Source organism: Thalassophryne amazonica, chromosome 20 (assembly GCF_902500255.1).
Source record: "Thalassophryne amazonica chromosome 20, fThaAma1.1, whole genome shotgun sequence".
Lineage (NCBI taxonomy): Eukaryota > Metazoa > Chordata > Actinopteri > Batrachoidiformes > Batrachoididae > Thalassophryne > Thalassophryne amazonica.
Window position 1 is genome coordinate 31,440,785 of NC_047122.1, and position 12,497 is coordinate 31,453,281.

At 39.4% G+C, this 12,497-nt stretch overlaps 1 protein-coding gene across 1 annotated transcript in view; it reads left to right on the forward strand.

Annotated features, from left to right (window-relative positions):
• Positions 1–12,497, forward strand: part of LOC117501351 (ephrin type-A receptor 7) — a 473,258-nt gene that overhangs the window by 435,000 nt on the left and 25,761 nt on the right. Inside the window, exon 10 of the mRNA XM_034160204.1 lies at positions 11,152–11,277. Coding sequence (XP_034016095.1) covers positions 11,152–11,277 — 126 coding nt within the window. The remainder of the gene's footprint in view (positions 1–11,151; positions 11,278–12,497) is intronic.

Below are 12,497 nucleotides of genomic sequence, written 5' to 3' on the forward strand. Positions count from 1 at the left end.
TAGAAAAACCAAGTCGGACATGGACATATTCCATAAATATCTAAACGGCATTGGAAAAAATACACAGATTGAAAGCTTACCAGCTAACAAGCGGACCATCTGTTAGCAAGTTCTTCATGGAGGTGAAGCGAACAGATCTGACTGCGAGCCTAAAACAGTCGTCAGCTTTTATATTTGGGTGAAACCGTAAGTTTATGTGTTTATATAAATATATGTATGTATATAAAATGGCCATATAATAAATTATTAATTTTGCACACTCGGTCTGTACTTACACCTCGGTCTGATAAGTTTCCATACAGACCTTCTGCTCGGTTAATAATCCTTTAATATGGCAGCATGGTGACTTTGTGGTTAGCACTGTTGCCTTGCAGCAAGAAGGTCATGGGATCGATTCCCACCTGTGGCCTTTCTGTGTGGAGTTTGCATGTTCTCCCCATGTTTACGTGGGTTTCCTCCAATGTCTGATCATAAACATTCCAAAAAGGTGAAGTTTGGATTGTCTATGACTGAATGTTATGGGGTAAAAATGAAAAAACAAAAAAAGGCAAACAAAAAACAAATGGTGACAAAGGTCAATTACAAGTAAGTATAGGTGTCAAAAGTTGTTAAAGTTGTTCCAATTTTCTGAAAAAAAGATGCAAATTATTGGTTGAGCAAGTCGGATTAATAAATGGAATAATATGAAGCATGGTGATGCTTAGTCTCCAAAGTCAGGGTCAAACAAGGTCTCAGTTGGATTCTTTGACATATGACCGATGTTACCATCTCATATGGTCATATGGTAACTAAATAAAACAGACCATTCAAAGTATTCCTTTTAAAAACCAAGGTACTGGGGCATGACAGAAATTGTCATTGTCCAAATACTTATGGACTGGATTGTATCTTTTTTAAAAATCTGAATTTGTAATGCATTTTTTGCAGTTCACCATAAATTTTCAGTTATTACCCTCATTTGGTGTACAAATGGCTGCAGCACACTTTGGAATTGACTTTAAAAATGACATCATTAGTGGCTGCTGTGAATTTATGACACGTCTGTAAAACCGTTTAGGACTTTTCTAATCTGTCTACACTTATTATGGGCGCTCACATCTGTAGTCACTGCTGAGTAATTCTGTTTTTACTTTGTCTTTCTGCCTACACTTAAATAAGTCCATTTGATCTCAGGGGATAGGAGTTTGGTTAACAAAACAGTAGTGTTCAGAATAATAGTAGTGCTATGTGACTAAAAAGATTAATCCAGGTTTTGAGAATATTTCTTATTGTTACATGGGAAACAAGGTACCAGTAGATTCAGTAGATTCTCACAAATCCAACAAGACCAAGCATTCATGATATGCACACTCTTAAGGCTATGAAATTGGGCAGATAGTTTGTGAGACAACCCCCAAACTCTGAATTCAAGCCACATTTCACAGTGAAGACAGTGAAGCATGGTGGTGCAAGCATCATGATACGGGCATGTTTCTCCTACTATGGTGTTGGGCCTATATATCGCATACCAGGTATCATGGATCAGTTTGGATATGTCAAAATACTTGAAGAGGTCATGTTGCCTTATGCTGAAGAGGACACGCCCTTGAAATGGGTGTTTCAACAAGACAATGACCCCAAGCACACTAGTAAATGAGCAAAATCTTGGTTCCAAACCAACAAAATGAATGCCTCGCAGATGTGAAGAAATCAAGAAAAACTGTGGTTATACAACTAAATACTAGTTTAGTGATTCACAGGATTGCTAAAAAAGCAGTTTGAACATAATAGCTTTGAGTTTGTAGCGTCAACAGCAGATGCTATTATTGTGAACACCCCTTTTCTACTTTTTTTTACTAATAGCCCAATTTCATAGCCTTAAGAGTGTGCATATCACAAATGCTTCATCTTGATGGATTTATGAGAATCTACTGAATCTACTGGTACCTTGTTTCCCATGTAACAATAAGAAATACACTTAAAACCTGGATTAATCTTTTTAGTCACATAGCAATACTATAATTCTGAACACTACTGTATGTAGACGTGGGTTTGATTCATACTTACCCGTGTCTATACTTGGACAAGACACTTAATCTGCATTGTCCCAGTCCATCCATCTGTAAATGGGTCCCAGGAGGAATTGTTGATTCCTAATTTCTTCTTGTTACAGAATTCGGGTATTCTTGAGGTCGGCGTCTACATCACTGGCGAGAATTCGTACTTCCACGACTGATAACTCACTCAGGCTGCATTGGTTGTCTATTGAAATCAGTCAGTTTGCTTTTGCCTCTAACTTGCTTCTAACAGCCAGCTGGTAGCTCTCAATGCCTGGAACGGTGATATTAATACACTAGGATGACCTGAAATGAACCATTGAACAATAAATTGACTTTATTGACGAGCCTGACCCCTTTGGAAAGTGACCAAATTACATGGATTTGTATTGAGCTCAGTGATATTTTCACAGAGAAAAAAAGACACCCCTCGAGGTTAAATGCTCGAATGATCGATCTTGAGAATAAGCACCAGCACTGATCCGCTTCTTCTTCTTCGACCTACCATTCAATAAATCTTTGTAGGGACCTGTTGTGTGACTGTAGTGTCAATAAAAAATGGAAAAAGTAGTGCAGTTCTTGTGGCTAAATCTACTGTATTCTAGGCAAAAATCCCAAATGCCATGCTAAGTAGCTAATGTTAGCATGAAACTCAATAATGGGCTGTAGATAGCATTAATACTCGCTAGCATTGCACAACTCATTGGTAATGGACTATATTTGGTAAGAAAAATTGCTAGTGCTACATTAACAGGCTATAGTTGGTGAGAAAAATTGCTGCATAACACAATGCTAATGTGTTAACATTCGCATGAGCTGCCTGCAGTGTGAGTGCTGGGGTCTATAAAGTGCTAAAACATACTTTGAGCTATGTTTTGTGTAGAAAAATCTCACTGCACATCAACAGGTCATTTTAAATTTATTGGGCACCGCAGTGTAGTTTGAAGGCGTGTGCTAAAGGGGTAGCATATGATGTAATTTCTCTACTTCCAGGGGACAAACCATGGCATTTTTAATGGGTTTTGGGGCAAATTACATGGCAAAAAAAAAGAAAATGCAAAGAAAAAATGACGATACAGTGGGAAAGTGGACATGTGTTGCAGTTTGTTTATGACCCAGTGCACAAACATGTCGAGAAGGTTTTGCAGGTGAGAGAATGCAGCTACTCTGGTTAGCTGTGTAGGCTAACACTTAACGACACGACATCTCCCATTCGCCTCGTCTTTTCTTCTCCACTGGTAACCGAAAAAAAAAATTACTTTTTGCGACTGCTTCTGTAATTGCAGCCAAAAACAAAACAGTACACCATTTATCCATGTGAAGTTATGCTATGTATATATTGCACAATGGAGCAAAGGTGCCCATAAGTGGTCAAATCCCGCGCTTGTCATGGTTCGTGGTGGCTTGACCCTGAAGGTTGTAGGAGGCAAATGCAGACTCACAGACACAGGTGTTGGATGATGAAAAATAGCTTTATCTGGTAAGCAGGCAATAGGTTGGGTACACAGGAAATCAGTCAACGTAGTGGAGGTACAGGCAGGTAGCAAGCTGAGGCAGAGTCCAAAAAACAAGCACAGTTCCAGATACATGGTGACAGGAGTTCACAGGGCTGAAGCAGAGGCAAAGTCAAAAAATGAGCAGAGTTCAGGGAAAAGACAAGGTGGAGGTCGATAACACAGGCAAGGTCAGAAATACAACAAGGCAAAACAGGACAATGGCGTGAGGCTGGAAAGTGCAAAATGCAACAATCTGGCGAGGGACTGTGAGACAGTGAGGGCTTAAATACGAGTGGAAGAATCAGGGAGTGAAATGAGGATCAGGTGTGCAGAAAGTGCAGGAAGGGGGTGTAACTGGGGAAGACAAAGGTGAGTGCAAGACAATGCAGTAAGATCAAAGCAAAGTGCAAGAGCTGTTAGCCCACGGACTGTCTGCAGCTTAAAGGAGAGGTGCCTCAAATTGTTGACTCCTCTGGGCTATTAACAAGACTTTCTGTCCTTAACTTGCAAGCATGAGTGAGTAGCTTTCCAACCATATCTGTGTTTCCAACTGAGCTGTGCATTTCAACTGTAGTGAAATGCACTGGTTGACATACAGCACAACCTGCTTGAAAATATGGTCAAGTGTAGACTACCGTGGAACGTTTATTACGACCTCAAATCACTTGACCTGCTGAGACCCAATGTTGTCACTAAACGTGGAAAACGTGGAGGCGTTCCAGTTTGTTTACATCGATGGAGTTAATTTAAACAATCTTGGAAATGTCAAGAAAACATCTAGTGACTTTCTCATAGTTGGGTTTGTTAATGCACGGTCACTGAGGAACAAAACCTGTGATTTCCATGACAGTATCGTTGATGAACATTATGACATTTGTATGATAACCAAGACGTGGTTTGATCATCATGATGGTGTGCTGCAGACTGAGGCGACACCTAGTGGATATTGCTTTCAACACCTGCCCAGGAGTAAGAGACCTGGAGGAGGGGTGGGTCTCCTCTGCACACAGTCCATGAGGCCACAACAGAACATACCTGGATCCTCATGGAAGTCATTTGAATGCTGTGAGTGGACTCTGACCTGTGGCACTCACAAACTACAAACTACATGTGGTGGTACTGTACAGGCCACCATATTCAGAGATGAACAGACGCACAGTTAATGACTTTCTGGATGAATTCAGTACCTACATGGAATCTGTCATCACCACCCCACATAAGTTGCTGATTGGTGGAGATTTCAACATTCACATGGAGGATAGGGATGCAAGTGACACCAAGAAATTCTTGGAGTTACTGGAGGGTCTTAACCTGCAGAATCATGTGTGGTTACCGACACATGAGAAGGGTCACTCACTTGACCTGTTGATTACTAGAAATTGCGATGATATCATGTTTGATCCACCAGAGACGATTCACTTCCTTTCAGATCATGTATTTGTCAGGACTCGTATGAAGCTCCGCAGGTCAGTGTGTGAGACTAAGGATATTCAGTTTAGAAGAATCCAACACATTGACCTTGATCAGTTTAAGAGAGACATCATTGATAGTAATCTCAGCAATATGTGCAACATGTCTGCTTCAGAAAAGGCGGAGTTGTATGGTAAAACATTGAGTGGAATTCTGGATGTTCATGCTCCTTTGATATCAAAGACCATCAAGATCAAACATATGTCACCATGGTACAATAATGAACTCAGATCTTTGAAGCGAGAGAAATGTAAGGTGGAGATAGCTTGGTTGAAATCAAGAACTATTGAAGACCATCAAAAGTTTAAGCATGTTCGATCTGAGTATATCAGAAGGTGCAATGAAACAAAGACTGTACATTATAGTAATGAAGTACAAAAATGTGTCAGTGACCAGCAAAGACTTTTCAAGTTGATTAAGAATCTTAGAGGGGAGCTGCAGTCTCTGTGTATCCTGAGGCTGACAGTGACCAGTAACTATGTGAAGACTTTGCGCATTTCTTTATTGATAAAATAGATAAAATAATGAGTGACATTGAAACCATTATTCAGTCAGAGAATATTCCTGATATGGGCCAATACTCTGGCTGTGCAACTAGTGATGATCATCTCACTGACTTTAAAATATTATCAATAGATGATGTCATGAAACTTATTAACAGGTCAAAAACTAAGTCATCACCGTTAGACCCAATACCGGCATCTCTACTAAAACAGAGTCTGGATGTATTGATCCAGCCAATTACTGATATAGTGAACACTTCCCTACCTGAGGGTGTCTTCCCTAGTAATTGGAAGATCGCTTTGATAATACTATTGTTGAAGAAGATGGGGCTGGAACTCATTTTCAAGAACTTCAGACCTGTCAGTAACTTGTCCTATATGTCGAAGCTGGTGGAGAAGGCTGGTTTGTCTCAGTATGTTGCTCATTTGAAGCAGACTGATAGATTTTTCAGCAAGAATTCAGCATATAAGGAGTACCACAGTACAGAGACATTATTGGTGAAAATTCATTCTGATATTATCAGCAATATGGACTCTCAGAAGGTGACGTTAATAGTCCTATTGGACTTGTCCGCAGCCTTCGATACTGTGAGTTTAGACATTTTTACCAGCATATTCCAGAGCCAGCTTCAGATCTCAGGAAACGTACTCTCCTGGTTCCAGTCCTATTTACAGGATAGGGACCAGCGTGTCATTATAAACAGTGCCATCTCTGATCATTACAGACTGAAGTATGGTGTCCCCCAGGGAAGCTGTGCTGGTCCGGTTGTCTTCCTGGGTTATCTGTGTGCCTTGTATGATATCATGGAGATTTGTGACTGAGCCCTGAGGAAGGTCTGTCGACCGAAAGCTTGGCTATTAAATGTACAAAAGGATTTAAGTGTGCAGACATTTTTCTTTCTTGATATCATGGAGAAACATCTGCCGGTGGTCCAGGTCGGTGGATACACGGATGACCATCAGCTGTATCTGTCGTATAAGCCTGGAGACCACACTTCTGAGACCAGTGCCATTAACAGTCTCTGTGCTTGTATCTCGGAGGTTAGAGCATGGATGCTGTTTCACCGTTTGAAGATAAATGACACAAAAACTGAGTTCATGTTACTTGGAAAGCCTCAACAGCTTGCAAAAGTAACTATACATGACATTGAAGTTGGAAATTGAAAAGTCTTGGTGTCATGTTTGATCAACAACTTAGAATGCCAAATCATGTGAATTACATCTGTCAGAAAGGTTATCATCAGTTGAAACGAATAAGACAAATAAGAAAATATTTGGATAAATCTGCCACGGAGAGAATTGTGCACGCTTTTGTGACCTCTAATATAGACTATTGCAATGCTCTGCTGTATAGGGCACCAAAGTGTGTTATCAATAAGCTGCAAAAACTGCAAAATTGTGCAGCTAGAGTGGTGTGTGGGGCCAGGAAATATGATCATGTCACTTGTTGAAAGATCTGCACTGGTTACCGGTGAAATATCGTATTTCCTTTAAGATTGCCCTTCTGACATATAAATGTCTGAACGGGCTAGCACCACCTTACTTAAGAGATCTTATTGAAGTGTACAGCCCACAGCGTACCCTACGATCCAGTAGCCAGCTCAACCTGAAGGTTCCTAGATGTCGAACTCAGGTTGGGACTCGAGCTTTCACACACGCTGCGCCACATGTGTGGAACTCTCAACCCAGTGATATTAAAATCCTAGATTTGGACAATTTTAAGAGACACTTAGTTATATTATTTTAAACAAGCATTTTAAGCTATTATATTTTATCATTTTAGTTATATCTGTTTTTTACTTTTATTTGTATTTAATTTATTGTAAGTGCATTGAGATGTTTATTATTATGCACTAAACAAATAAACTGTTAAACTGTTAAAGTGCACTGGGGCAAGATAACTGACAGAAAACCTAATGGTGCAAAACGTGCCATGCTTAACTAACCATAATAAACTAAGAACTAAGGTGGTGTGTCCAAAGTGGAAAACCAGAAAAACTAAAGATAATAACTAAAATAAGAGGATGTGATGCAGGCAAATGAATGCAATAAACATGACAAAACAAACTATTGACTGAATAGGAAATAAATGATGAACAAAAAACAAAACCAGAGACTACAGAATATAAGTAATGTTATGAATGACTAAACCACCAATAAATGATAAACGGAGAATTATACTGGTGACAAAAGCATTATACAAAGTAAAGAAACTAACAGCCCCAAACCAAGACTTAAATGACGACGTATAATGAAATGAAAATTAAAACCATAAAAGCCTCAGAGAAGGCCTAGACCCAAATAAGGGGAAAAGACATGAACCCCGGGCTGGGGCAGATCCTGACAGCGCTGTCACGCAGGGTTCAAACAAGACTGTGGTGCCCTATAGAAAACACTTTATTTTTTCCAGGTTTTAGCTGGACAGACTAACACTACGACAGCGTTTTAGGGCCACATAGAATTTTTTTTTTTTAGACTTTGAGAATAAAGTCGTAATATTACGAGAATAAAGTCGTAATATTACGTGACATGTTCTGATATTTTTTTATGTGTTGTTTAAAATTTTATTCTATATGAGTTTTATTTTTGTGAATTTGTGTTTTTAATGTTAAGCACTTTGGACACCAGTCGGTGCTGTAAAGCGCTTTATAAATAAATGTTGATTGATTGATTGTAATATTATGAGAATAAAGTTGTAATTTTAAGACTTTGAGAATAAAGTCGTAATATTACAAGAATAAATAATAAGTAATATTAAGAGAATAGTCATTTTATGAGAAAAAAGTCATAAATTTACGAGAATAAATTCGCAATATTATGAGAATAAAGTCGTAATATAATATTACGACTTTTTTTCTCGTAATATTACGACTTTATTCTTGTAATATTATGACGTTATTCTCGAAGTCCAAAAAAAAAAAAAAAAGAAATTCAATGTGGTCCTAAAACTCCGTCGTACTAACACACATGTGACAGACACACAGATTAACTCTGTAGATGGTGTTGTGGGTCTGTTCTTGCAGATCGCATGTGAGGCAGAGAGGCATTTAAGCTTAACTGTATTTTTTTCTCCTCCCATCTGTTCATTTCATGGCTATATATTAACATGGCATCAGAAAGAGAGAGAGGGAGGGAGTGACAGAGAGAATGAGTAAATGAGTGTGCAGGTAATAATGTAGAAGGAGGAGGGTATCTGTAAATCAGTGAGTGAAATATGCAGTGAAAGGGACATTTCTCAGATGATGATGCCAGAGTACTGACCTAGAAAAGTACAACGGGGGGAGATCAGGACTTGACTGCATTAATAGACCAGTTTTAGACGTCACCCACACTCTGACTGAGAGGGACAATGAGCTATGGCATTTTGGGGAATGGATGGAGGAGCGCGATGTGATAGTGAGGCAAGATAAAGCAAGAGCTTGTGTCCAGATTAGATCATCTTCCCACCTGTTTTCGTTCTGTGGTCAACAGTAGAAGAACCTATCCTGGAGGCAATTAGAAATGTGCTTTAACACTCCCTGCACATAAGACTACACACACACACACACACTCACACACACCCATAATATGTCATGATTGATCGGCGCGATCAAGGGATTTTTTGATTACTCGCTTTCGGATAAATTAAACGTGATTAAACCCGATTCACCAAAGTGCACACTCCCTCTGCTGCACTTTCTAATTTCAGTGCCACCAACCAAACTGTTATGGCTGCTGCTGCTTCATGATGGAAAACATGTTTTAAAAGCACTTTGATGCTCTGCTTTAAATACAACAAGCTTGTTTTATTCTCACACATCATCAACAATGCGCGTCAGAAGTGTTCCATTTCTTGAGTGTGGAGCGGTAACAGTCATTGCTGCCTTATGGTGCTGCCATCGTGCCAACTGAGGGAGCAGGGAGGGAGGCACTTTTCTATGCACATGTGATGTACCTCATCCGTAGTTGCCCGTCGGAGCACCGAGCGCTTAAATTTCATCACAAGTAAAAAAAAAAAAAATCATAAATGACTCACCTGTTTGTGTTCATTTTTGTCCTTTTCTCATTCATTTAATGTATTCCTTATAATTTAATTTAATTTGGGCTGGGTAAGTTTCTTTCAGTTTCAATTTATTTTCATTTAAATAGCGCCAAATCACAACAAGGTTGCCTCAAGGTGCTTCACACAAGTAAGGTCTAACCTTACTAACCCCCAGAGCAACAGTGGTAAGGAAAAACTCCCTCTGAGGAAGAAACCTCAAGCAGACCAGACTCAAGGGGGTGACCATCTGCTTGGGCCATGCTACAGACATAAATTACAAAACAATTCACAAAACAAACATACAGGAAATGTTGCTGGTCCACAGGATGGCCAATCTTTCTTTCTGGCCAATCGCATACCGATTTTCACAAAGATACACAAGTTTTTCTTGTCAATGTCACTGTTTTCCTGCTGTTCACAGAGACAGTACAGGCACATAGCCAGAGGAGCGAGTGGGTCAAAAGCTCCCCCTGCTATGACTTGAGTAAAGTTCAAATTTGAAGACATTTTAAAGACTGTTTTTAAATCCAACAACAATGACGATTAATATATTTTTGAAAAGTAAAACGTTGATTCACTTTTACTACGAGTGTCCTAGTTTTACTACTACAATTCTGCACTAAGTGGAACTGATGAGCCATAAAAAATGTTTATTTAATTTTTCAATTTTTAATAAAACCATTATGAAGCAGCTTGTACTGAAAGTGTTTCTTAATTGTAAAGTGTTGCCGTATAATTATTTCAGATGGTTTACACTCAGTACCAATCCCCCCCAATTCTAAAACAAACAAACACTAACTGCAAGTCACAGTTTAAACTTTCTCCAACTCTACGTTTTACCATTGAAATTGTTTTCTGGTAGATTGTTTAGATCTGTAGTCTAATGAAACCATTGGGGGGGGGGGCAATCTCGCAGCCTTTGATCACAGTTTTTTCTTTGTGTCTGGAGTTTAAAAGGTCAGACAAACAAAAACGAAGAATTACACATATTGTGAACATATAAATTGAAGACTTTAATGTCACTAAATTTGGAAAACATAACAATGCTTCTTGAAATATTTAAAAATTAACCCATTTTTGTTTTCAGTTACACTCGTACAGTACGATTATAAACATAGACGATGCCGTGTCAGTTGGCCTATAGTTCCAGCAGAGTTTCATAGCAGAAACTGTTTTGTCTCTGTAAAATGTCAATGGAATTGTATTGATTTTCATCTCCGTTTCAAAGACTGAGGGTTGTTTTTTTTCTTCTTGTTCTTCAAGAAAACATTTAGGGCTTATGTTCAACAATCACAGAGAGAAATGCTTTTCTGAAGAGGCAGACAACAATTTTTCCACTTGGAATACATTCAGTGCACCATAACGTGCTGCAAACAACCAGAGATTGGTTTGTTTTGTGTGGAGAAAGTGACACTGCCACAGTCACACATCTCTTTATGTTAAAACTATAGCTGGCTGTCTCGCTTTATTTTCTCGTACATAATATACTGGTATATGAGCAAAAGAGTTGTTCTCTTGTATGCATTATGAAGATTTCATTCCTTGCATACCTGCTTTTTTTTTTCTTTCTAAACTTGTCTTTCTGACTTTTCCCTTACATTCTGTATGTATTTGTGTTCTTCCAGTTAAGATCCCAACACGACGGGCCTACATTGATCCAGAAACATGCGAGGACCTTCTGCAGGCTGTGCATGTCTTTGCCAAGGAACTGGACAACTCAAGCATTAAGATAGAGAGAATCATACAGACGGGTAACGGGTGTACATTTGACTAAAGCTGGACTGTCGCACTCTCTAGTATTTTGAAGGTTTTCTTAATTTATGACTAACGGATGATAAGCAGGTTATGCGGGTATAGGGCATCAAACCTGCTACATTTTTGTCTCTCTACTTACCAAATTACATATCAACCTAGCAAGCCAACTACCTCCCAACCTACCTACCTACCCCCTTGCCTTCCTTGCAAGCTAGCTAGCTAGCTATCAACTTACATACCTAGCTAGCAGCCTACCCACCTACCTTGCTATCTATGTAACTAGCTATCTAGCTAGCAACTTACCTTGAGTTGGCAACTCCGGGAAATGAAAATAAGGAACGCCTATGGGTTAGGTCGGCCGACCACGCAGCCTTTACCTGGCCAGGCTGGATGAAAAATTGTATTTTTTATTTTAAATTTTCCACTCTATTTGAGCTATGCACCCTATTGAGGTTTCAAATCCTCCAAAATCTCGCAAAACTTCAGTTTGCCGCTCTGCAAGATATTATCATTGAGAACTGCATTGAGATGCTGTGATCAGGCTGCACTTTAACCTAGCCAGAAACTTGACATTCATAGTGTCATTTGTATTTTTGTGTCTAATCAAAGGCACACACATCTGCAACCAAGATAGGATATGAAAGCAGTAGAATATATGTTACAATCCATATGCTGTCTATATGGTGCTGCTTTGGAAAGTCTCACCTAACACATGGCAACGTTGGTTAATGTTCCTGCCTACATGTCTGTGCATGTGGCACATAGAGCACATGTTGTTGTAACAGAGGCCAGCAGGAGTCACTGTACACTGTACACATAGTCAATAGCCTCACTCCCGTGACAGCTAAAGGATTCTCTCGCCTCTCAGGCCAGAGTCTGGGTTTTAGCCGAATGGGCAGAGTGTCCACCTCCCATGCCGGAGATTGTAAGTTCCCTTCCCGAGGGGAGCAAGTGGGAAGAGTCACAACAGAAAGACAACACAGAACCAGAGAGAGTACAAGCTGCTACACTTGAAAGACAGAATAGTCATTTTAATGAGCTGTCTCTGAGAAAACCAGGCGGGTGGCCATGTGGGTGTCCCAATGGCCCAACTCGGATTTTTATGACATTTTCATCAATTACCCTTCTAATAGATTGATTAGGCATGGTAAAGTTTGTTTTTTCATCAGACTAAATTTTACCCCATTTTTGGTCAATTCAAAAATTTGATGTCACT